Source organism: Nycticebus coucang, chromosome 4, assembly GCF_027406575.1.
Source record: "Nycticebus coucang isolate mNycCou1 chromosome 4, mNycCou1.pri, whole genome shotgun sequence".
NCBI lineage: Eukaryota > Metazoa > Chordata > Mammalia > Primates > Lorisidae > Nycticebus > Nycticebus coucang.
In genome coordinates, this window is record NC_069783.1 from 110,880,899 (window position 1) to 110,908,125 (window position 27,227).

At 45.9% G+C, this 27,227-nt stretch overlaps 1 protein-coding gene across 2 annotated transcripts; it reads right to left on the minus strand.

Moving 5' to 3' along the window:
* Positions 1–1,797: 1,797 nt before the first annotated feature.
* BRI3BP (BRI3 binding protein) lies at positions 1,798–26,756 on the minus strand. Of its 2 annotated transcripts, none has more exons than XM_053589012.1 (3): positions 26,358–26,756; positions 15,073–15,175; positions 1,798–6,458 (listed from the first exon to the last, which is right to left on the minus strand). In XM_053589012.1, the coding sequence occupies exons 1-3, from the start codon at positions 26,574–26,576 to the stop codon at positions 6,151–6,153; spliced, it is 630 nt and encodes a 209-aa protein (XP_053444987.1). In that variant the 5' UTR covers positions 26,577–26,756; the 3' UTR covers positions 1,798–6,150. The 2 variants fall into 2 exon arrangements, with proteins under 2 accessions (XP_053444987.1, XP_053444986.1); XM_053589011.1 differs by having other exon boundaries at positions 1,798–6,572; positions 26,358–26,755.
* Between the last annotated feature and the right edge of the window lie 471 nt (positions 26,757–27,227).

Genomic DNA, 27,227 nt, shown 5'->3' on the forward strand with positions numbered 1-27,227 from the left:
CAGAAGAGCTCAGCAGAAGGCCAACAGATGGGCGGGGAGCCCCATCCCCTGTGCCTGCTCCCTTTCTCCTGCTCACATGTTAGGTTGACTCTGATAATTCAATAGGACTTAGAGAAAGCATACATTTGGCATGGGCACTCTCCTGGAAATGTTTTAACGGCCATGGTGTCCGTGTGTGTATTGGAGCGTGTATATTTCTGTGTCATTTCCCACAAGCGTAATCCAGGTGCAAGTTGGCTTCCCTCAGTGACATCCAGGTCCTGGCGAGGTCTTGCTCCTCCTGTTTTATTTTGCATTCCTCTTGATGCCCATTACCTATTCCCATCTTCCTTCCCAATCTACCACATTTAATTCAAATCTTTTACTTTGTATTTATTTAAACATTTTTCTTAGAGATGGGGAAGAGTCTCACTATGCTGCTCAGGTTGAATTTGAACTCCTGGGCTCAAGCAATCCTCACAACCTCGGCCTCCCAAGTAACTGGGATTACAGATAGCCCGGAGTCGCTGTGCCAGGCTGAATCTTTTTTTTAATGCATTCTTACTAAATGTTAATCACAAATATTGAATTTGCTCAAAGGATTGTTTTGTTACTCATTCTGGTGTCTACTTTCTCACTCTCGTGCTGCTGTCACCATTAGTGGCTGCCTTGTCCTGCTGCCTCGCCCCTCTCTTCACTGGCCCACTCTCCCAGGGATGGGTGTTCTCCAAATACCAACACAATGGCTGGCCTCAAACCATCCCCTTATGGACCTTTCTGAGACTTTGTGCATGCATGCTCTCTCTCTCTCTCTCTCTGTATATACACACACATATATTTGTACATGCTCTCTCTATATACACACATATGTACATATATACATATATATGTATGCTCTCTATATCACATATATACATACTCATCTATGTATACACACATATGTATACATGTGTGTATAGAGAGCATGTACATATATACATACACATATACACATATATGTATATATGTATATAACGTGTATAGATGTATGTATATATATTTGTAAATGTTCTCTCTATATATATACAAATAGACTTTGTATAAGCTCTAAATATACACACATATGTATGTACATAAATATGCATACATATGTGTGTATATGTATTTTATGCATATACATATGTGTGTATATATGTGTATATATATATAGAGAGAGAGAGAGAGCAAGTGCGCATGTACCAAGTCTCATGTAGGTCCCTAAGGGGAGGGCTTGCGGCCAGCCATTGTGATATGTATGTGCATGTGTATATATATATATGTATGTATATGTAGATTTATATATGTGTGTATATATACACATACACCCAGCAGTACTCCTGGGTCATGAGTGTATTTAACTTGACTGTATTCCCTCCTATTGCTTTTGTTCCTAAATGCTTGCTAAGGAAAGGATTTTCAGCACCTAAGAAAGCACGGGTTCAGGGATGGGTGGAGGGGTGAACATCAACTACATTACCCTGTTAGTGTTGCCCAATTTAGCAAATAGAAGCACAGGACACATGGATAAATTTTAGTTTCTAATAACTCACGCGGCATATACTAAAAGAGAGTTGAGTTGTGTTTTTCATCAGAAATTCAAATTTAACCAGGTGTCCTGTATTTTGTTTGGCAACCCTATACCAACTGAACTCCTAAATTCAAGGTTTTGTGACTCTTCCCAGATTACAGAATAGAATCATAGAATCACTCTTCCATGCCAGAATTGGGGAAATGCTTTACAAAAGAGAAAGGGAAAAAGGTAAGGGGGAAAAATGGGGGGAAACTCCATAAATGTTTAGCTAGAAGTGATGAAATACATTTTAAAAGTCTGTACAACAAAATTACAATACACATTTATTAAGCTATAATTTTCACAATATTTTAATTCTGTTCTGAGATCTACAAATATCTCTACATAACACCAAAGCCAGTGATTTAATAAATAAAAGGAATGTATATATCGCTCTGCCAAAAAAAAATAATAATAAGCCTAATACATTTATGTCTAAATAAGATATTTGTAGAATCAGCTTCCTAAGGCTCATGGAACTAAAGTGCACACACACACACACACACACACACACACCATTATATTCAAATCATATGAATTTATATTGAGTCAAATTAAATACTATATAAAATTTATAACCAGATACACAAAGTATGAGTGGAATCATGAATACACTGTAGAGAGTGGGTACCACACCTCACAAATATGATTTCCAGTTAAGAAGAGGGAAATAATTGCTTTGCTGGATTTTAAGTGTGTGCTAATAATCACCATCACCATCACAAGAAATCAAGTGAATTACACGGTATTCAGAGACTTAACACACATGCGGATTATTAAGTTGACGCTACAATAAAACCTTTAAATCTGCAAAAAGACGTTAGGACATATGGTCAATAATACCATGAGCTGCCACAGGTTTTCAGCAGAGGATGCAAATGACAATCAACTTTTTATGCCACCACAAGAGAAAAACTGGTACCCTGCATCTCTTACATATCAAGAAGAGCCAAACACAGAATTCAATATGCTGAATAAAGTTTGTTTATGCCTGATACTGTACATCATATTGATGGCTATCCAATACAAATTTTAAGGGTACTGCATTAGATCCTACAAAATATATATAATTCTGTTAAGCACAGGTGAGGAGCAGAAGTCCAACTATTCAAATGACCATAAAAGTTTTGCAGAAGGTTATACATCGTTTAAAAAAAATGTTGGGAGTGAGGCAGCTGACACCTTAGGAGCCTTAAGAATTCCTTCTAATGCCAGTTGATGGCAAGAACAGGCTTTTGGATTAAGTCAGCAACGGGGAGACGTTACCAGGTGTCAACCAGTAAGGCAGATGTCATTTATCAAAAGCATCGTGAGGGGTAGCAGGGACTGCGGAAATTGTGGAAATGAGGTGATTCAGGATTCCTACTAGTGGTAAGTTGTACTAACAATGCCTTTGGGTTTGGTATTGGCCGTCTGACACCTATTATTCTTAACCACTCCATATGTCTGCTAAATCACAGGGCCAGATGGGCAAGCTAAGTTGTTTACATCTTCCTTGCAGAGCAGCCCTTTTAGGCATGTGAAAATTATGTTATAATCTTCCCCCACCTTGCATGTTTGTACTTAGGACCCAAAGGGCAGCCTATTCAGTTATTTCCCACCGCCACAGTCCTACAGACATAGTCCCAGTTAGTTCTCTGACCTCTCTGCTTCCTGACCCCTGGGTGAGACAGGCTGTGGCCTGCTGTGCTTGTTTCCAGGGCAACTGTCTTAAACACTTTTTGGTTATATTCACTTCCACTTTATGAATGAAGACCCAGGCACAAGGGTCAGCTTTCAAGGAATTCTGTTGCTGTGCTTTGTTACCTGAAACAACATGGTAGCTAAAACCTGAAGAAAAGAAACCCCAAGGCAGGTAACACTGACTGGTATCAGAAAGTCTACTTAGGGAAGGCTTCTGCTCCACGAAAGCATCTTGGCTAGAGTGTCAAACATGGCCCTAACACCCACACAATCCCAGCATTTGGAGATGAATGATCTTTTTTCTTTTCTAGATTATTTTCTGTTCTCAGTAAAGCAAGTATTTACTGTCATACTGAAGCACTGGGAAATTAACACTGATAAACTTTAAGATAGTAAGAAAAAAATGAAGTCTTAATCCTAACAGATCCACAGTTTGCCTCTCAGTGTTTTTATATCACACTCAGTGAAGTGTTGCACTAATCTACTCTACAGCCCTGAAGATATAAAAAAGTTTTCTCTTCAAGGTATGAGATAGGGTACAAAAATACATTTTTCCACATACAAAAGAGAAAAAAGAGGGTCGGGGGAGGCTGAATACCCTACAGGCTTCCATGGAATGGAGAAAGAAAAGTCTCCAACTACTTGGAGTTAAGAATATGCCCACGGAAGTGAAATTTATGCATTAAAAACCAAGACTTTTTCAAAACTAGCATCTAGGATTTCCATTGGAATTTCAAATAATGTTCTTCCCTGAAGTGACACTCAGTAACTAACTGTAGGTTCTTTTGTGAAAAATGAAGACATCATTCACTTGAGGGTTATCAAACTATAAAATCGGCTTTAGGTCTACACTTAACCAAACTGTAAAAAAAATGGGGCATATTTTTACAGCATTTTCAATTGATGTTTGAGGTCCAAATCCATCAGCACCCAGATGACACGTACCTCCCTCAGTTTACTAGACGTTAAAATAATTATCCTTCCAGATCTCAATAGAGCACGATGCCCTTCCTGTGTCAGGTATGAGGGCAGGAGGTGGAATGCAGTGTAGACACTCGACCCAGCCCAGTGACAGTTAAGACAACACTCGGGCATCCTGAGTGTTTACAATGACTGCAAACAACAGGGGAACCCAGGCAAGGACTGCGATCATTGGCTTTGTGCACAGAACACCAGTCTCCCCCGGCCAAAAAAAGCAAGGCTATGTTTTCGTACCTGAACATGGTATAGCCAAATGCACAAAAGAGGCCAATGGTGACCTCCCCAAGTTATTTATACCCTGTGCTAACATAGATGCATCTGTAGGTATGAAATGACAAAACTGGAATGGTTTCAATCTGGAAATCATATTTTCCCATGCCCTTGATAAAGACCTATTCAGGTAAATACCAGAGAACGGGTATGTTTCAGGAAGTGAGCAAAGTTTAGGTCCCAGGATGTGCGCCTTAAGAATAGAAGTTTCACATCCACAAAACCATCTGTACCTGTTTCCCAGACACTTGCAACCGAAAATAAAACTTTGCAGAAATTCTGCACAAGACTTGGTAGACAGCTAAGTCTTCCTGAAACTGAGACCTGGACCGTAACATCCTGGTTCTAGCAAATCTAACAGGGGTCTCTGGAGACACCTTGATCCCCGGTGGTCTTTAAAGCCACATCCTGCAATCACTGGGCTTCCTTTCTTAACGGGTCCTGGCAAAGGGGCATTTCCACCAGCCCTGACCACAGCCTTCTGAAGTTCCTTGTCCAGGGCCCCCACAGCTGTCCACCCTTGTGTACCACTCGCCACCTCTAGGGACCACCTAAAATGAGGATTAACAAATTTTAGACAAAAAGCACCTAACACAGGTATTGTAAAAACTTCAGGGAAAACAATTTAGATCTGTCCCAAGGCTCGTGTATTACTGCTTATTGTTCCTGAGAACAATTGAAAATGTTATTAGCTACTGTTTTCCTTCCAAGGTCCTGAGTCCACCAGAAACAAAATGAAACAAAGAAAAAGAAAAAATCCCCAAGGGTGTAGCTTTTTTATATAGGCCTACCTGGCAAACAGCAGAAGTGGGACATGAAATAGATTCTTGAGTGATCATCACTGCTCACTCAGGTAGACATTTCTTTACCTTTCCTTGCATTTTGCTTTTCAAAATATTAACATCAAATATATGAAAGTACAGAGGGAGAAAAAAATCTCGGGTACTCTAGAAATAATGATTTCTTCATTTAGAAATATAGCTGATGGAGGGGCCAGCAGGGGTCACTAAGACACAAGAGATTGAACTTCATCTGTAGCCCAACTGTCCACACTAAGAAGGAATAACATTCCCTAAGTCAACATTAACCCAAAAAATAACATAAAGCTCACAGTTTTGGAACATGACAATAACTGCACACAGACCTCATCCACCAATTCATAAGCTGCAAAAACCAACGCTTGCATTTAAACTTTTCAAAAATGTCAAATTAGCATATTCTTCCCCCAAATGTTAAAGTTTTAATAAACTTGACTCGATCTGCCTTTATTAAAAAACCTTACAAAAGATGTATTTAAATGCCTGAAAAAATTAACTTTATGCTCTTTGCACAGATAAATTTCTCTTCCTGTACAGCTAAATATGGTTATATCCTTTGTTTAAAAAATATTTTTTCCCCACTAATGACACTCGGTGTATAGTTCTACATCAATGACTTTTTCATTCTTCTTGGGACGTTGGTCCTAAGGGCTGCCGGACGGTTTTGGAAACACCCTCACAAAGAGTCACTTTCTTGCTCAGTAATGTTTATTAAGATTGTTTGGGATTTGGTGGTTTTGCTTTTGCTTTTTTGTTTGTTTGTTTTCTCCTCTTTTGCTGTCTTCCGGGAGAGCACACTGGTAAAGGTAGGCCCTGCCGGTTGGCTAACCGTCACTTGTCTTTGGAGCGGTCGAGGCTCTCTAGCACCCTATTGAGGCGGATGTTAAGCAGTCTGACCTGGTTTTCCAGGTGTTCCAGCTTCTCCTCCACATTGGGGTTGCTGGGGTTGCTGCGCCAGTAGAAGCCCATGGGCCCGGTCATGAAGTAGACGGCCACCACGAAGCACAGTGGCAGCACAGCGTTCTCAGGCTCCCCCTCGTACTTGTGCAGGATGTACACGCAGGACATGGAAAACAGGACAACCCGCACAATCCAGAAGAAGCGGCCGAACACCAAGTGCAGGATGCTAAAGGTGAAGCCTAGAGTCAGCGACAAGAACCAGTAAGCCAGGAGGACAACACCAACCAACAGGAGGGCGCGGGCCGGGCTGCTGGCTACTGAGGCTGGGCTGAAATACTGTGACAGGTTGGAGACTGCAGAAGAGAAAAGAAGAACAGGGCTGGTTACACAGAGTTAAGTAGCTAAGCTCACCTGCTGGGCTCGCGAGGCCTTTGTAACAACTCAAAGAACTGAAGTAAGTTATTCCCTTAATATGCACAGTAAGCCCTGTGAGAAGACACAGGGCACCCCTTTGAGAAACCTGCCATATGGAGAGTTTAAAACACCTCTCATAGGGCGGCGCTTGTGGCTCAAAGGAGTCGGGCACCGGCCCCATATGCTAGAGGTAGTGGGTTCAAACCAGCCCCAGCCTGAAACTGCAAAAAAAAAAAAGGCTTGGCGCCTGTAGCTCAAGTGGCTAAAGGTACCAGCTGCATACACCAGAGGTGGCGGGTTCGAATCCAGCCCAGGCCTGCCAAACAACGACAACTACAACCAAAAAAAAATAACCAGGCATTATAGCAGATGCCTATAGTCCAAGCTACTTCAGAGGCTGAGGCAAGAGAATCACTTAAGCCCAGGAGTTGGAGTTTGCTGTGAGCTGTGATGCCCTGGCATTTTACCCAGGGCGACAGCTTGAGGCTCTGTCTCCAAAAAAGAAAAAAAAAAAAAAATCTCTCATAGCTGTGCGCAGGGGCTGCACATATAATCCTAGAATCCTAGCATCCTGCACCTGTAATCCTAGCACTCTACAAGGCCAAGGCAGGAGAATCCCTTGAGCTCAGGAGTTCGAGACCAGCCTTAGTAAGACCCCATATCTCTACTAAAAAAATAGAAAAATTAGCCAGGTGTTATGGCAGGCACCTATAGTCTCAGCCACTCAGGCGGGCTAAGGAAGGAAGATAACATGAACCCAGGAGTTTGAGGTTGCTATGAGCTAGGCTGGCGCCACTGCACTCTACCTAGGCAACAGAGTGAGATTCTGTCTCATAAAAAAAGAAAAACGAAGAAAATAAAAACACCTCTCATAGTAGAGTAGAACCTACATGATAACTGTTTAACAAATTCAATTTCCATAGTAATAAACGCACCATTTCAGGCTGCACACACAGAGCTACCTGGGAAGGCATTTCTCATCCTCCCCTGCAGCTACAAAATTAAGCTTTGACTAAGAAGAGATAATCTGCAGTAACGTCACAGGGACTTATCCCTAAAAGCAGTGCCCTTTAACTCTTCTTTAGCCTGGTGGAATGCAGATGCAATGATTGACGCTGGAGCAGCCATACTGAGCCATGAGGACAGGGCAGTCTCTTATGGGATAGCATTAAATAGAAAGTGCTTCAGCCCGGAATGCAACAGGCCTCAGAGCCATCATACCTGCTTAGGGACCTCCCTGTGAATTTTTACATTAAATAGAAATAAGCACCCATCTGGTTTAAGCCATTGTTACTTTGGATCCCTGTTATAGCCAAACCTAATCCTAAGCAGTACACACGTGGTGTTCTCTCTAAAGAAGGGGGTGAAATGGAGGGGTGGCATCTTCTGTGTGCCCAACTTAAGGGAAATTCATATAGAAAAGTTGAAAGAACAGTAAATATTCCCATCAAAACCACCAAGGTTTAACAACCATTAAATTTGCCATATTTTGCTTTTTCTCTTATTTACATAGTTTTTCTTTTTTTGGTTTAAATCATTGAAAGACACACACATCATATTTCATCATGCATCTTTTAAGAATAAAAACATTAGTTCACCTCAAAATCATGTTAACTATCATCACACCTAAGAATGTCAATAATTCCATAATATTCTAATCTCCCAGATATCCAGGAATACAGCTATTCCCTTCCCACCTCAACCAAGATCCAGTGAGGGTTTGTGAACTGCAGGTGCCAGAGCCCTAGTCTCCTTTAATCAGGAAGAGTCCCATGACACTGACATTCTGAAGTCTAGTTTTCCCAGATTAGTTTTCTTACAGAAGGTCCCACCTTCTGGAACTGTTTGTTCCCTCATGATACCGTTAAACAAATTTAAGGAGAGTTCTATCCTAAGTGCATTTAATACAAGCAGTTCTCAGACTCGAGTGTGCATTGGAATCTTTTGGAGAACTTGAAAAAACAGGCCCCAGCCTCAGGACATCTGATTCAGCAGGGCCATCTCTTACACACTGGTAGGTTATGCTGCTATGGCTGCTACGAGGGTCATGCTCTGAGGTCCACTGGTTTAGACACAACTAACTCTATGCCTTAGGAGAAAGAAAGAGAAGTAGGGTGAAGGATACATGTGTAATACAATGACTTGGAGCCAGAGCAAACCCTAGACAGAAGACACGAGCCTGGGACTCCTTAGGTCTCCAGCCGTGTCCATAGCATGAGCATTTCAAAGGCCTACAGTGATGACATTGTCCTGCACAGCTGGCCACAGTGTTGGAGGCCTGACCTCGTAAATAGAAGTTTTCTTTAGGACTGAAGGTGCAGGGTCACCAGGACTCCCCAACAGCCAGGGTGCCAGTCTGTGCCTTCCTTCCTAAGTATCTTTTTTCTTTCTTTCTTTCTTTTTTTTTTGAGATAGAGTTTCACTCTGTCACTCTGGGTAGAGTACCAAGACATTGTAGCTCACAGCAACCTCAAACTCCTGGGCTCAAGAGATCCTCGTCTCAGTTTTTCATTTTTAGTAGAGACAGGGTCTCAGTCTTGCTCAGGCTGGTCTCACACTCACTCATGAGCTTAAGTAACTTCCTTGCCTCAGCCTCCCACAGTACTAGGATTACAGGCATAAGCCACGTGCCTGGCCTCTACGCATCTTGACTACACGTGATCTTGACTTTGGAGTTGATGTTCATGCCTAACCCAGGCCAACAGGAGACTAAACCAGTGTTTCCCAAACCTTTTGGTCTCAGGATCCTGCTTACACTCTTAAATAGTACTGAAGACCCCCAAGGGCTTTTGTTTATGTGGGTTCTACCTATTCTACTGTACTAGAAACTAATTTTTAATTAGTTAATAAATTTTAAACATTGCTTTTATTCATTTTCAAATAACTGAACCCATTATGGGTACTATGGTCTGAATGTCCCCCAAAACCTCACTTATATATTGAAATTCTCACCCCTCAAATAATGATCTTAAGAGGTAGAGCCTTTGGGAAATGATTAGTTCATAAGGGTGGGACACCCCCCCCCAGGAATAGGATTAGTACCCTTATAAAAGAGGCCCCAGAAAGCCTTTTCACCATGTGAAGACACAGCAAGAAGTTTCACCTACAAGTAAAGGACCCTCAGACACTGAATCTGCCAGTGCCTTGATCGTAGACTCCACAGCCAGAAGCCTGAGCTCAACATATCTGTGGGGTTGGCTCTTTTTGAGGCTGGCAAGGGTGACTCAGTTCCAGGCCTCCCTTCAGCTTCCAGTGGCTGTTGGCAACCCCTGATGTCCCCTGGCTTATAGAGACACCACTCTGAACTCTGCCTGTCTTCACATGGCCTTCTCCGTGTATATGTGCCCTTTTTATAAGGGCTCCAGTGGGTTTGAGACCCACTTTACTCCAGCATGACCTCCTCATAATTAATCAAATCTCTAACGACCCTGTCTCCAAATGAGGTTACATTCTGAGATATTTGAGGTTGGGACCTCACCACATGAATGTTGGAGAGATACATTTACACTCCTATATTTTGGTGGCAGCCCTTTCTCTCAGCTTGGGGCAGGTTCACGTCACTGCAGACCTATAAAGTCCTCACTAGTGCAGTAGGGGAAGCCAGCTCTGGGTGCAGACAGATGCACGGCCCTCAGAATGGAGGATGGAGACCAGGCAGGTCCCAGAATTACACGATGACATAGATTTTGGAGCAAGACCCCTTCATAAGCCACCAAGTATTTATTGAGTATTGACCGTGGGCCAGGTGCTATCTGAGCCTTCTGTACACATTATCACTCATTCCTCCTGCTGATGAGGCAGACACTGCTTCCCACACTGTTTCCCTGTTGGCCCAGGGTCCCACTGCTAGGACAGGGCAGAGCTGAGGTTTGCATCCAGGGGGTCTGGTTTCCAGAGCCACACAATCCCTGCCCTGCACAGACGCATCATGCAGGATTATTTTCTCTATTTTGTTGTAAGTGGCCTTGCAGGCTTCGGAGGCAGTGAGCACCTTGATGAAAATGTGAGACTTAAATCCATCCTCCTAACTCTTGGACAAGTGCTCTATTTCCTAGGAAAGTCTTTTGTGCCAGCAGAAACAGAAGAGGGACTAAGGCTGTGCTGCCCATCATGTACTGAGCACTCAATATGTGACAATTCTGAAACAAGTGTGCTTTAAGTGTGAATGTCCAAGTACTAGTGCCCCCCAAAAATGTAAGACACTTCAAGAATAATTTTTATAGGCTGGGTGCGGTGGTTCAAACCTGTAATCCTAGCATTTTGAATGGCTGAGGTGGGAGGATCTCTTGAGCTCAGGAGTTTGAGACCATCCTGAGCAAAGTAAGATCCTGTCTCTACTAAATATAGAAAAAATTAGCCAGTTGGTGTACTGGGCACTTGTAGTCCCAGCTACTTGGGAGGCTGAGGCAGGAGGATCACTTGAGCGTAGAAGTGTGAAGTTGCTGTGAGCTAAGCCAACACACTGGACTCTAGCCTGGGGCAACAGTGAAACTCTGTCTCAAAAAATATATAATAATTTTTATATTGACTACAAGTTGAGATAATAATACTTTGAATACATTAGGTTAACTCCAAAATATCTTATTAAAATTTATTTCACCAGTTTATTTTTACTTTTATAATATGGCTACCAGAAAATTTAATATTACCTATGAATTCTCTATTGGACTGCTCTGAGCTAAGAAGTCTCCATTTTAAGCAGCACTCTAAAAAATTCTGAAGAAGGATATTCTGGTATTCAATTTCCAGTAAAGCATTTTGCACAATCAAACTTCTTTTTTTTTGTTTGCTTTTTTGAGACAGAGTTTCACTTTGTCACCCTTGGTAGAGTGCCATAGTGTCATAGCTCACAGCAACCTCAAACTCTTAGGCTCAAGTGATCCTCTTGCCTCAGTTTTTCATTTTTAGTAGAGACGGGGTCTCACTCTTGCTTAGGCTGGTCTCAAACTCGTGAGTTCAAGAGATCCACCTGCCTCAGCCTCCCAGAAGCTAGGATTACAGGTGTGAGCCACTGTGCCCGGCTGCACACTCAAACTTCTAAGCATACGACATAAATTCCAAAGGCCGTCAGATGCTTTGACACTCACACATCGAATAAAACCCCAACATGGAAGTGAGTCTGTTTCACCTCCAGAAGGTGTCAGCTACCCCCATTAAAATGCAAGCATTTCCAGCTGGCAGCAGAAGGCCTCTCTTCCCATCTTCTCCCACGTGATTAGAAGGCTGTTCCTACTCCTTAGTTACCCATTCCAAGCCACATGCAACTTCCTGCAATCAGGTTTGTTTCTCCAGGTTCACTGGTAGGGATGGGAATGCCCAGAGTTTAATAATCTGCACAGGGGGTAGGTGTGGATGCTTGCAAGATTGCACACCCTTGCCTTATCCGAGTAATGCTTGACTCAGCCAAGTCCCAGGAGGGGCTGTCAGTGGCCCTGGGGGACTGTGGGCTGCCTGACATCCTCTCAGATGGTTGCCTCAATTTTCTGCCTGAGCACTGCAGAGCTCTGAGTGGGTCTAAGACCTCTTAGAGGTTGAACTCAGTGAACCAAGGCCGGAGATGGCTCTGAGGGGCTTGGGGAGACCACAACAGGTATAAACCAGTGTGTCTCACCAAGACCAGCGGGTTCAACTGTAAGCCCCCATCTCCTATCTGCAAACTGGGGTGTCAAGGACCAGCAGGAGATTCTGAGAGATTCCTCATGTAACAGGGTTATATCTGTGTCCCATGGCTGCCACAACAAACCACCACAAACTCAGCAGCTGGAATCAAGGTCTCAGCAGGGCCTTGTTCCCTCTGAGATTCTAGACAGGACCCCTCCTGCCTCTTCCAGCTTCTGGTGGCTGAGTCATTCCAAACTCTGTCTCTGTCTTAATGCAGCCATCTTCTCCCTTCATGTTTCCGTGTCCAAATTTCCCACTTACAAGGACATCAGTTGCTAGATTTATGGTCCACTTGATGCAAGATGATGTCATTTAACTTCACCACACCTGCACAGACCTTATTCCCAAATCAGAGCTCATACACAGGTCCCAGGGTCAGGATTTGAATTCATCTTCTTGGGGGGCCCAATTCAACCCCCATGATGACAGACTAAGCAGCAAAACCCATGGCCCCCCACTTTCAGTAACAAAGGGCCTCTTTGTGCCAGGAGTAGAGACCAGCTGAGGTTGTTTACACAATAATAGCTCATGAGGAACACCTGTTGTTCTAGAACTGTGACACATTATCAGGCAAGGGGTGAGTATGTGGCCAGCCCCCACCCTACCACCCCCCACCCCTGCTCCCCGCCACACACAAACACACATAACAACCCTGAGCCCTATATCTCTAAAGGCCTTCCCTGGTACACAACGTTTCATGTGGGTCATCACAACTCGTTGCTGGAAGAACAAAGAGCATCTTGAGCAACCCCCTGGGAAGACAACTCTGGAAGCTTGAGTCTGGTCTCCCCTGGACCTTGCCCCATGAGCACTTCCCTTTACTGACGCTGCTCTGTGTCCTTTCACTGTCACAAATCTCAGCTGTCAGCAGGGCCCCATGTTGAGTCCTGCAAATCTTCCTAGCAAACCAGTGAACCTGGAGGTGGTCTTGGGGACTGCGACACCAGTAGGTACTGAAGACTTCCTGGTTAAGAAGGCTGCAGCCTGGCCCAAGAGACTGCCCAGCTTGGGACCTATTCTGGACAGGCCCCAGGTGGAGACAGTGCCCTAGACCCTGAGGATGGAAGGAGAACAGCGGGCCAGGGGCTTCTGGGAGACTCCTGCTTACCTGATGCACCTCAGGGCATGGTTTCATCCTGGCAATGAGGGAAGCCACTAAAGAATTGAAGGCTATAAAGGACAAAGTCACCTCCAGACATAAAAGTTGGCACAATGTAGGCACTCTGCCCAGCTTAGATCCCATCGCACCTAGATGGGACACCAAGCCCTCATCATTGCAGACAGGAGGAGGGCAGAGCCACCCTGGAAGGAGTAGGGGGTGGAGGAAGCGCCACAGGCTGTAGACCCAGACCAGGGCACTCCACTCAGTTCCCAGGGCCATTGCTACCTCAAGGCTCCATCTCACTGCCTTTGCCTCGACATCTGCAGAACCAATATGAGGCCCTTCCCAGAGGTGTGAAAAGGGCAGGATTGTGCCCCACCAGTACTCTCTTCCATGCTAGAATGTGTGACCTGGACTGCACCATCAAACTGTACTACATTTCTCCCCGCCAACCAACAAAAGCCGGGGGCCTGGCAATTCTCACCCACTGCAGTGGGCAGGGCAGGCCAGCAGCCCATGCAACACCCACTGCCACCCCTTCTAGCCGGGCTTCTGGAACTACATTACCCCAACTTCCTTGTAGCTAAAGACTAGACGGAAATTAGGATCTGCCCTGTAATTGTTCCCCTGACCCAGCAACTTTGAAAAGTGAGGGAAATGGAGCTATTGACTAACCCAGTTTCTTTTTTTTTTTTTTTTTTTGTAGAGACAGAGTTTCACTTTATTGCCCTCGGTAGAGTGCCGTGGCGTCACACAGCTCACAGCAACCTCCAACTCCTGGGCTTAGGCGATTCTCTTGCCTCAGCCTCCCGAGTAGCTGGGACTACAGGCGCGCACCACAACGCCCGGCTATTTTTTTGTTGCAGTTTGGCCAGGGCTGGGTTTGAACCCGCCACCCTCGGTATATGGGGCCGGCGCCCTGCTCACTGAACCACAGGGGCCGCCCGACTAACCCAGTTTCAGAAACAGCAGGTGTCCCTTCAGCAGTGTGCAAAATCTAGTCTCTGAGGCAGTGTCAGTAGCTTCTCAACTAATTGCCTCACCTTTGGTGACCTTGAACTCAACAGTTCCAACAGCAGTAAGCCTGGCAGGCCCTTTTGGCAGTTTCTGGAGCCACACATCACTCCTTTTTTTTTTCTTTTTTTTACAATTTCCAGCCGGGGGCTGGGCCTGAACCTGCCACCTCTAGCACATGGGGCCGGCGCCCTACTCCCTTGAACCATAGGCACCACGCAACACACATCACTCCTTTAGCGTTTCTGATGGATGTGTGACTTGGTTCTTCATGAAATCCCCTTCTGCCTACAGAACTACAGTAGCCTCTTTCACAGATTCCCATAAACCAGAGCACTAACCTCTGGCCCATGAGGATTGCTGAGGGGCAGAGAAGTTGGCACTGGTCACTGGTACCATACCCTAAATAGCCTCTGGTTAGACGATAAGGGGATTTAAAATAAATGAATAAATAAAGATGGATAGACAGCATCTGAAAAATCCCCACTTTGACAGGCCGCTTATATATGCAACTATTAAAATATAATAAATAATGTTCATGCATACACATCCTCACTGCCCTGCCCCTGACACCTTCTCACATACCATCTACCGTGAGTTCCACGCTTTGAGAGCTAATGGAATAAAAGGGCACCTTACATGAATGCCATCCCCATACCTACCATCAAGTCCAAGAACATCCAGGAGCTCTGTCCAAACCTTCCACAATGTCTCCATGAACATATCCACTCCCAGTACGAATCTCTCGGTCAGCCTGGTCAAGAACTGCAAAAGTAAGCAAATGGTCATTATGGAATTGCGCAGCCCTCCACTGTCATCCTCAACTAGTCCAGCAGCCAACCGTGAGTTTGAGAGTGTATACGTGTACAGGGAAATAGATCAAGCTGACAATGAATGTCCCAAGAGTTGTCTACTAGCATGGGGGACTAGCTGGAGCCTGGCGATCCAACCACTCAGTGAAAGAGCAAAGCCCAGCCCCTCCCTTACCCAGGCTGGCGGCATCTACGGGAGCCAGAATTCGGCACTCCACTTGCCATGTCTCCTGTCATCTTTCTGTTCCCTCTTCGGTCAGGGGCTCTCCTCTCCTCTGCCAGGCTCATTTTTTGTTCTATTCTTATTTTTAAAAGGGTCTCATTCTGTTGCCCTGCGTAGGTTACCCTGTTGTCACTGTTGATAGCAAACTCAAATGCTTGGCCTCAAGTGATCCTCTTCTCTCAGCCTCCCAAGTAGGTGGGACTATAGGCATCTGGCACAACACTTGGCTAGTTTTTCTAATTTTAGTACAGATGGGGTCTTGCTCTTGCTCAGGCTGGTCTCAAACTCCTGAGCTCAGGTGATCCACCCACTTCCACATCCAGAGTGCTAAGATTACAGATGTGAGCCACCAACTCTGGCCAGGCTTCTCATTTTTAAACAGTGGGTGTTCTCTGGTTTCTCTTTCAAATCATATAAGTCTTTTGCCATTGAAAGAGTGTGAATTTTTGCCCCCAACCTGGGCCCTCAGGAGGTTGGGTGCTACAGGGCGGCAGCTATGCAGAGTGACAACAGTGACTCCAACTCCAGCAAGTCAAGGTCTCCTAGAAAGTTGGTAATGACAAAACCCCATGCTCTATCCGTGTTTAGGACCCTGGGCCTCTGAGGTCTTCGTCAGCTTTCCAGGTGATTCTGGAGAACCACAGGGCTAGGGAAATTTTTTTTTTATAAGTGATAGTATATAGGGCAGCACCTGTGGCTCAGTGAGTAGGGCGCCGGCCCCATATACCGAGGGTGGCAGGTTCAAACCCAGCCCCAGTCAAACTGCAACAACAACAACAACAACAAAAAATAGCCAGCCGTTGTGGCGGGTGTCTGTAGTCCCAGCTACTCAGGAGGCTGAGGCAAGAGAATCACTTAAGCCCAAGAGCTGGAGGTTGCTGTGAGTCCTGTGACTTTACTGAGGGTGGTAAAGTGAGACTCTGTCTCCACAAAAAAAAAAAAAAAAAAGCGACAGTACATACATATACTATAAAGCAGTAAAGGGAAAGCCTTCCATCTCATTTCACCACAACCTGAGGCCCCTTCTGAAGGCAGCACCATTACCACTCATTTGTGTATCCTTCCTAGACATGCCAGGCAAATAATGGCATAGATTTTTTTTCTCCTACAGTGGCAACGCGTATGTACAACTGCCAGTTTCTCCCATGCAATGCTCTATCTTGGCAATTTACTCAAACTCAGACCATACAGAGATGCAACATTCTTTTTCAAAGACAGTTGCACCTGCAGCCAACCCCTGCTGATGGACACCCAGGTTGTTTCCAATCTTTGCTATCAGAGACGGTGCTGTGGCAAGGAACCAAATACACGTATTTTTATTTTTATTTTTTAGAGACAGTCTTACTTCGTCACCCTATTTTTTTGTTGCAGTTTGGCTGGGGCTGGGTTCGAACCCACCACCCTTGGTATATGGGGCCGGTACCCTACCCACTGAGCCACAGGTGCCGCCCAGCTATGGTATTTTAAATCTGTTATCTTGGCTGGATCATTCCTCTAAGACAGAAAAGACAGGAGGAGCAGGGTTGAATCAGTGACCAGGAGAGCAGAGGGTAACGGCAACCTCTGAGCTAGCATCAAGGCTAAGAAAGCATGAGGTGGTCCATTGCTAGGGTTCAAATCCCAGGTCTGCCTCTTACTAGCTGGGTGGCCAGAGGCATAGTATATATACCTATAAGCCCTGTGGGGCTTCAGGGATCCACTAGCAAATGGGGATAACAGCACTTGCCTCATCTGGTTATTATGAGCAATACATGGGACATTCGTGTGTAAATCCTTTCTGCACATGGTAAATGTTCAAAACTATCACGTTTAAAACTGCTATCAGTGTCCTATAAGGACACTCACCCTTTAGCATTAAGAAATGGCATAGGTGCAAGCACTCAAGCATTTGCACATCTATAGACCACGTGGACACCAGCTGATGGGTGGGTAAACAGAAGGTGGTCTGTTCTTACCGTAGGATGGTATTTGGCTGTAAAAAGGAAGTACCGATTCATGCAACAACATGAGTGAACACAGAAAACATGACCACATATTATATGAAATATCCAGAATGGGCAAATCCATAGTAACAGAATTAGGGGTTGCCAGGGCTAGAGAGGTATGGGGAGGGACAGCCAAAGGGTACAGGATTTCTTTTCTGCGGTGATGAGAAGGTCCTAAAACTGTGGTGATGCTTACATATATCTGTGAATATACTAAAAACAAATGCTCTGCACACTATAAATTGGTCAATGGCGCTGGGCGTGGTGGTTCATTCCTATAATCCTAGCACTCTGGGAGGCCAAGGTGGGTGGATTGCCTTGAGTTCAGGAGTTCGAGACCAACCTGAGCCAGAGTGAGACCCCCCGTCTCTACGAAAAAAAAAAAAGTCGGCCATTGTGGCAGGTACCTGTAGTCACAGCTACTGGGGAGGCTGAGGCAAGAGAATCACTTGAGCCCAAGAGTCTGAAGTTGCTGGGAGCTGTGACACCACTGCACTCTACCAAGGGCACACGGTGAGACCTTGTCTCAATAAGAAAAAAAAAAGAATAAATAAATGGGTGAATTGTACAGTATGTGAATTTTACCTCAATGGAACTATTACAAAAAAAAATGAAGGAAGAGTTTACATTAAAAATAAAGACACATGGTGAATGTCAGAAGGAAGCACATGAGTCAGAAAAGGGGGGAAGGGACTGCCTGTCTCTTTGTGGGAGGGGCAGGTGGGTGGGAGGACCTGGGAGAAGAGAACTGCAATTCTCCAGCATGAACCAGAATCCTACCCAAGAGGAGAAAGCACTTCCAGAAATGCTACCTCATGGTACATGTCTGGGATCAGTGTTTCTCAGAGTGTGTTCTCTGGACCAGCCAGAGCTTGCCAGAAATGCAGATTCCTGGGCCCCACCCTAAAGCCACTACATCAGACATTCCAGGGCTGGGGCTAAGGGATCTGTGTTTTCACAGCTTTCCTGGGGACGCTGACATACACTTCAGGTTGGGGACTATGATCCAAGGAAAGACATGCACGTATTTATTCAGAGTGCCACTGGACACGGCACATACAAAAACGTGCATTAACAATGCAAGAGACACATAAGATAATGGTCTCCTCATAGAATGGAATGCGATGCCACAGCAATAAAACCAGACCAACCACATTTAGATCCAGCAACACAGAGAAACATCAAAAAATAATCTTGGGTAAAGAAATAGATTACAGAAGTCAGTCCCAGTGGGGACTAAATGATGCCTGTTACTAGTGATGCCTGTAACAGCAGCACTCTGAGAGGCAAGGCAGGAGGATCACTTGAGGCCAGGAGTTCAAGAGCAGCCAGGGCAACAAAGTGAGACCCAGTTGCTACAAAAAATAATTAAAGAAACAAATGAATTACAGAATGCATGCAGTGCATATTTTTATAAAAGGTTGAAAAATTCGTAACAAATTGATTTATTGCTCAGAGATAGACACAGAGTTGGTAACAGGAGAGCAGAAGCAAGCCACAGCCTGGACACACGTGACAGTGGGAGGGAGCACCCAAGGGCTGTGGAGTCCCTGAGAACATAAACTCACCCAAAGTACACTGGTATTGGTTTAGTTATGATTCTCTTTTTTAAAGAGTTTAATTGATATATAATTTACATACCATCAAGTTTATATCCCTAAGTCTACAAGTCAGTGGTTGTAGAATATTCACAGGGGCTGGACGCGGTGGCTCACGCCTGTAATCCTAGCTCTTTTGAGGGGTGGATCGCCTGAGCTCAGGAGTTTGAGACCAACCTAAGCAAGAGCGAGGCCCCATCTCTAAACAATAGCCTGAGCCCAAAAGTTTGAGGTTGCTGTGAGCTATGATGACATAGCACTCTACCAAGGACAATAAAGTGAGACTCTCTCTCTCAAAACATAAATAAATAAATAAATAAATTTTCAAAAATAGAATATTCACAGGGTATATAACCATCACCGCAATCTAACTTTGAACCATTTTCATTGCCCCTAAAGGAACCTTGTGCCCATGAGGGGTCACTCCTATGCCCTCCTCCTGTACCCCAGGCCCCCACTAATCCATTTTATGTCTCTATGGCAATCCTAGCACTCTGAGAGGCTAAGGCAGGAGGACCCCTTGAGCTCAAGAGTTTTAGACCAGCCTGAGCAAGAGTGAGACCCCGTCTCTACTAAAAATAGCTGGATGCTGTGGTGGGCGCCTGTAGTCTCAGGTACTCAAGAAGCTGAGGCAGGAGGATCACTTGAGCCCAAGAGTTTGAAGTTGCTGTGAGCTATGACGACAGCACAGCACTCTACCTAGGGCGACAGAGATCCTCTCTCAAAAAAAAAAAAAAGAAAGAAAAGAAAAGTATTTGTGACTTGTACCCATTTGTCAATGTGTAGTGATTTTTATAACTTGTTCAAATGAAGGGGGGAAAAGGCTTCCTGAGAAAAGAATAGCAGGCCTTTAAATGGCACCCACTGCCCTAGAAAGGGTGTATGGAAAAGGTTCTTACGGGAGCCCTAAGAACAGTTATTTTGGGAGGAACAGACATTACTTGTGCTGTTGAACCTCTCTGTTTTCTCTGCTGCAAAATGGGACAAAGAAAGGATTCAATATCAGAATCTGGGATGACCCCAGCATGGTGCACAGCGCAGAGCAGGTGCCTGGCAAGTCAGGGTAGGCCCAGGATATACCTAGCAGTCACATCCCACGTAACACAAGTCCACAAGCAGATGCTGTGAAACCTGCCGTACCTGAGGAACAGGCATGCTGGAGCAGCTCCTGGCACTGCTAAGAAGAAAGTTCCAGGCCAGAGGTTCTTTCTCACCCCACCCCCACCACACAGATGGAGAACACACTCTGTCCCCCGCAGGGCTGGTCCTGCTTGCTTTGGCCACTGTTCTGCATGACACCCTGACCTACTTTGTGTGGATGGAGATACGGAAGCTTTAAGAACAGGCCCTAAAACTGTATTTGGGGAGAGTCTTTACAGAGATGATTGACTTAAAATGAGGTCATGATTTTTTTGTACATCTAAAACTGTTCTGGAACTTTTTAAATGTTCATTTTTGAAGAAAGAGACTTAAAAGCTGTATCAATTAAATAACGTGTAGACTTTGCTCAGATCCCAATTCAAACAAAGCGACTTTGTAAAAAGATATTTTGAGTCAGGGAAATCAGAAAGTGGGCGTGGGTTAGGTATCAAGGAACTGCTATGAGCTGTGACAATGGTATTGTGGTGCTGATGTTTATACAATCTGCATTTGTTAAAGATGTAGAATGAAATGTTCAAGGATGAACTAGTATATCTCTGATTAGCTTGAAAATATCATTCCAGGCTAAAAAAGAGTCCTCATGAGGGGACAAAAGTAACCAGAGTGGCAGAGGTTGATACACAGAAGACCTGGGAGTTAGATATGGGAGTTCACTCTATTCTTCTCCCTATCTTTGTATGTATGTGTTGGACAACTTTCAGAATATATAACTAGAGGGCAAGGTGAGGGAGGTCAGAATAACAAACTCCGGGGGCTTGTGGCCTCAGAGGAATGAGGGTCAGCCATCACTGTGGGAGGGAACAAGATCACCCAGGCCTGGGATTTTATCAGCTCTTTTGCAGCTTGGCTCAGACACTCAAAACCAAGGTTTTAGGTGGCAACAGCCTTCCTGCACTCTAATCTCTCCTGAACCCCATTACCTCCAGCACACACTAGCCCTAAGGAACATCATACGGTAAGGGCAAAGGTGCTTCCACGAGCAAACCAGACAGGGAGCAAGAGATTTCTGCACTTGAGAGGTTTTGCAAGCATCTGAAGAACACACAACAATGCAAAGGTCAGATGAACCGAAAACACTGGAACATACAGATAGAGGATGTGTGAATCACAAATGGGAAAAGGCATGGCTGGGGAGGGTCTGCCCAGCCTCACCCCAGAGATGGAGCTCAGCATCAACTGATAGCACAAGCAGGATGACACAAGCCCCCGATGGGCTGACACAGCAAGACCACCCCCACCTGAAGGTATCTTTGTCAGGACTGTTTCTCCAGAGTCCAGCCCTAAGGAAACGATCAGATAATACACACCGCAGGACATTTCCAAAGACTAGTCTGCCAAAACCAGTGATGCCACTTAGCCTCCAATAGTATGACTACAATCAAAAGGGCAGACAAACAGTAAAGTATTGACGAGGATGTAGAGAAACTATTAACTCTCCCATGTTGCTGGTGGGAATGGAAAATGGTGCATCAGCCTGGGAAAACAGTCTGGTGGTTCCGCAAAAAGTTAAACAAAAAGTTCCAATATAACCAAGCAATATGCACTCCTAGGTATATATACCCCCCAAGTACTGAAAACATATGTTCACACCAAAATTTGTACATGGCTATTCCCAGCAGTATTATTCATAAGAGACAGCAGGGCAACAGCCCAAATGTCCACCAATTGATAGTGGGATAAATAAAAAGCCACAAAAGACCAAAGTTCTGATACATGCTATGACGTGGCTAAACCCTGAAGACATGATGTTAAGCAAAAGAAGCCAGTCACTAAGGACCACATCATGTGATTCCATTTACATGAAGTATCCGGAAGAGGCAAATCCATGAAGATAGAAGGTAGACTGGCGGTGGCCTCGTGCTGAAGATAGGGGCTGAGGAAAGACAGGGAATGTCTGCTAATAGATACAGAGTTTCTTTCTGGGGTGATGAAAATATTCTAAAATTGATTGTGGCAAAAGACCTGCAATGGCCTTCCCCTGGCCAGCTCCTTCTCACTCAAGGCCAGCCCACTTCCCTGGCCGTTCCATTCCAGTTACTTGCAACTCTGCAGAGGTCAAGTGTGGATGCTGCCAGCTCCCCAACGCTGATCAGCTCAACTGTGGGCAAGAGACGCCATTTTTCTATGCCTCCATTTCCTTATCTGCAAAATAGGGGTGATTATATTAATAATAGAACCTCTCTTAGAACAGTGTCAGTGACATCCTGAGTCCGCCAGTATGATTACTTCACCTGGCTTTACTTTCATCACAGCACTATCGTCCTGAAATAACCTTGTTTTACTTACTTTCCACTTATATATGACGTCCCCTCACTGCCACCCCGCCATGAAAGCTCTGAGTGGAATCCTTTGCTGTAGGCTTGTACTCCACATCCAGTAGGTGCTTAATATTTTTTAATTATGATAAAATACACATTGCATAAAGTTGACCCCTTGAAAGTGTACAACCCAGTGGCATTAACGACTTGACAAGGTTGTATAACCATCATCACTATCTAATTCCCAACTTTTTCATCACCCCAAAAAGACACCCTACATCAATTAACCAGTAATTCCCCATTGGCCCTTCACTCCAGCCCCCAGCAACCACCAAGCTGCTTTCCATCCCTATGAATCTTCTTATTCTGGACATTTGACTTCCTTCCACATGTAACATGTGGCCTTTTGTGTCCGGCTTTTTTCATTTTTCCCCAAGGTTCATCCATGTTGCAGCACATACCAGCACTTCATTCCTTTTTTTTTTGCAGTTTTTGGCCAGGGCTGGGTTTGAACCTACCACCTCTGGCATATGGGGCCAGCGCCCTACCCCTTGAGCCACAGGCACCACCACACTTCATTCCTTTTTATGGCTGCATCATATTCCACTATACAGATAGACCACATTTTGTTTATCCTTTCATCAGTGGATAGCCATTTGGGACATTTCCACTTTTTGGCTATTATAAAAAAGGTTGTTATGAACACTCGTGTGTAAGTTGCTTAACAATTTTTTTTTTGCAGTTTTTTTTTTTTGGCCAGGGCTGAGTTTGAACCCGCCACCTCCAGCATATGGGGCCAGCGCCCCACTCCTTTGAGCCACAGGCACCACCCAATTGCTTAATAATTTTTAAATGGGGCAATGCGTTTGGGACCCCTTCCATTGTATTGGAAGACTTCCTATGTATCCTCTATTCCCTATCTATCTTCAATAAACAATTGCTCTATTGCTTCTGAAAAAAACAATAATTTTTAAATGAATGGGTCTATCACGCTTCTAGTAGACCAACCCCTTTTGTATATAAGTATTCTACTGTTTACTAAATGCTTATTCGGTGGTTGGTAATGTACAACCCAACCTGCCACCTTTATCTCTTCTGCACAAATGAGACACAGGGAGGTAAAACAACTGACCTGAGTCACAGAGTGGGAAGCTGAGCTTGGATTCAAATTCGGGTCTGTTGGACAGTAGGCGCCATGCTCTAACTCAGTGGTTCTCAACCTGTGGGCTGTGACCCACAGGAAATGTATTAAAGGCCGCGACATTAGGAAGGTTGAGAACCACTGCTCTAACCAGAAAGGTCACTGGTTTATTTCAGACAAGTCCCAGATTAGAATATGGGGTGTTCTTTTAAAAATACCATCAAACTTCACAACCCACAAAGCAGGCCTGGCTCTAATTAGTAAACTCAGGCATGCTGAAAACTACACTTGCTAGCAGACCCAGTTTTCCTTTAATTAAAATTAACAAAACAATATCCTCAAGTCTGGCTGGTCTGGGCTACACTTGACAGGAAATAAGTCAGGTCAGTTCGTTCCAGATGCTGCACCAACTAGGGGAACAGAGAAGGGACCATGAAGCTAGATAACCCATGGAAAGTATAAACATGGGATCCTCACCCACTCTGCCTGGGGTCAAATCCCAGCTCTGCCACTCAGTCTGAGCTGAGGCCAGCCACTGTACCACTCTGTGCCTCAGTTTCCTCATCTATAAAATGGAAACAGTAACAGTACCTACCTCATAGGGTTACTCTGAGTATTCAATGAGCTTTATCTACAAAAGCGTCTGGCACATGTTAAGCATTAAATAACATAAGTTACTAATTATCACCATCTCTTTTGAAAGCACAGACTCTGGTTTACCCCAGAAAGAGCTCTGACCCCTAGATTCTCAGATTTTCTCTTATTAATACCAACCCAGAGGTAAAAATCCCTAGATATCCATTTAGTAGTTCATGTTTGTTAACCTCAGGTTGTACCATGAAACCACCACCACCTGAACCACGAGGTTCCTCGTGCTTACCCTGGGAGACAAAGACAGACTTCTTTTTGCAAATGATTTCTGCCTTCCGATGGCTCAGGCATGGCAGCAAGAGGAAGGTGCATGCAGACTCCCTTTCTTCACACCCTTAATGCCCAGGTGGACTCAAGGCAACCTTTTGGCAGTCAGATATTTAGCTCCCCTCTCCCTCCACCACCACTAAACCAACTTCTTTTTTTTTGTAGAGACAGAGTCTCACTTTATCCCCTTCAGTAGAGTACCATGATGTCACAGGACTCACAGCAACCTCTAGCTCTTGGGCTTCCGCGATTCTCCTGCCTCAGCCTCCCGAGCAGCTGGGACTACAGGCGCCCGCCACAACACCCGGCTATTTTTTGGTTGCAGTTCAGCCGGGGTTGGGTTTGAACCTGTCACCCTTGGTATATGGGGCTGGCGCCCTACTCACTGAGCCACAGGCACCACCCACCAATTTCTTTATGTTCTTTTATTCTGCCTCCATCTCAAGGACCAGGAAACTTTTTTTTTAACCCTGTAAGTCCCCCAGCATGGCTAAGCAAAGTTGATTTGTACCCTAGGCAGAAAATAACAACAGCAACAGACACTAATTTTTTAGCTATGATTCTGGGCCAGGAAGGTACCTACTATTAATAATTACAAACTCATGGCTCGGCACCTGTGGCTCAAGCAGCTAAGGCGCCAGCCACATACACCTGAGCTGGTGGGTTCGAATCCAGCCCGGGCCGGCCAAACAACAATGATGGCTGCAACCAAAAAATAGCCGGGCATTGTGGCATGCGCCTGTAGTTCCAGCTACTTGGGAGGCGGAGACAGAAGACTCGCTTAAGCCCAGGAGTTTGAGGTTGCTGTGAGTTATGATGCCACAGCACTCTACCCAGGGCAACAGCTTGAGGCTCTGTCTCAAAAAAAAAAAAATTACAAACTCATAAGGAAGGGAGTATCATTACCATCTCCATTTGACAGATAAAGGACTGAGGCCCAAAGAAGTGAAGCCACTTGCCTAAAGCCATTCAGCTTGTACATGGTAGAGCTCCAGGGTGAACTCAAGCTTTTCTCCACCCCAAACCCCAGAGCTAGCAGCAAAGAGAGAAATTAACAGGGTGAACAGCAAGGGAATGACACGACCACGTGCAGCTGTCCCCCCTAATTAACTTCCTCTTTCTCAGGAGCTTGGGGTGAGATTCTGGCCCAGAATGGTGCACCTGTTCCACCCAGCTCCAGAGGGCGAAGCAGGAAGGAGAAAACTCCCCGCGCTCCTTCTAAAGCTCAACACCATTCCCTGGGGGCTGCAGGCTCGTAGACTGCCCCAAAACAAACAAAAAGCTCCAAGTGAAAGGCCCCTCACATAGTAGGTGCTCTGACTACCACAGCAATAGAGCAGATCGCATTGCTCCCTTCCTTCTCGTGTAGGGTAGAAACAACCCTAAGTATTTTCGAAGCAGAAGGAGGAGGGCCCAAGGGGCTAGAGGGAGTGGGTCGGGTAGCAAGGCTAGGACAAATCCGGGGGTGCTGGGAAGAGCGCAGCAGCTTGGGGACCGGGAGGCGAGCGTCGGCAGCCAGGGCGCCCCCTAGGCAGCCGGCACGCCGCCTGGCTCACAGTAGGTGCCCATTCAAACGTGGTGAATGAATGAATGAGAGGCACGGCGGGTGTCAGCACAGCCGCAGGAGGCTCCCACAGTGCCCTCAGGGGCAAGGTCCAAGGAGAAGTGCGGCGCGCTGGAGAGTGCTCCCCGAGGCCCTGCGCCCTCCCCTCCCCCCCAGCCAGGGCCACCCTCATCCCAAGCCCGGGGAGGGCCGGCAGCCCCCAGGCCGTGCTCAACCCAGGCCGGTCCCAGGCGCCAAGTGCGCGGTGCCCAGGACAAGGTGACCGCGGGCACGGGCCTGGCGCCCACCTTCTGAGCGGCGCGCACGTTGTCCTCTCCAAACAGGCTGCTGACGCTCTGCGAGAAGGTGTTGACCGTGCGGCGATAGCTGTTCTTCTCCGTGCCGCTGCGGCCCCGCGCCCCCAGCGCGCCCGGGGCCAGCAGCCCAAGCAGCAGCAGTAGCAGCAACAGCGGCAGCGGCAGAAGCCCGGCCCGGGCCCGGGGCCCCGGTGAGAAGCGCGCGCCCATGCCCGGCCAGTGGGGTGCGGAGTAGCGGTGCGGGTAGAGGGCCGCGCGCGGGGCCGCCTCGGACTCCGGCAGGGACAGCGTTGGCGCGCACCAGGGTCGCACGCCGAGCCTTTGCCCGCCGCCGCTGCTGCCGCCGCTGCTGCCCCCGCCGCCGCCGCCGCCGCCGCTGCGCCACCTGCCCCGCCCCGCGCGCAAAGGCGCGACAGCCCTGCCCACGCCGAGCCACGCCCCCAGCACCAGGCCCCGCCACCAACCTGGGCAGCGGGGCGGGCCCGTGGGCGCTTCGTCCTCCCGGAAGCCTACTCCGACCTGGTAGGGCTTTTCACCGTTTTTTAACAATGAATTTTTAGATAATTTTTATTTTTAACTTTACTGTGCAAAGCAACCCACGTCTGTAAAACTTGCAAGAGCCTCAGCAAGAATAGTGGCTGCAACTGACTGGAAAACATGAAATATATACGTGTGTGTGTGTGTAATGTATATATATGTATATAAAAATCTTTCTGAATTTATTACAATGGTAGTACCCCAAATTGGCCATACTGGGCATCAGCTCGTTCAAGCATCTATCTCTCCTGCCCTTCCTGAAGGAACTGTATTTCAGAGCCACAAAATTGGGAAGGAAAGTTCCTTTGTAAAACTACGGCTTGA

Excerpts from the sequence above, each read along its gene's own strand:
- BRI3BP (XM_053589011.1), bottom strand. The coding sequence starts at position 26,576 with ATGGGCGCGCGCTTCTCACCGGGGCCCCGGGCCCGGGCCGGGCTTCTG. Across the intron at positions 15,176-26,357 it reads ACGTGCGCGCCGCTCAGAAG|TTCTTGACCAGGCTGACCGA; the intron begins GTGGGCGCCAGG and ends TTACTTTTGCAG. Across the intron at positions 6,573-15,072 it reads GGATGTTCTTGGACTTGATG|TCTCCAACCTGTCACAGTAT; the intron begins GTAGGTATGGGG and ends TCTCTTCTGCAG.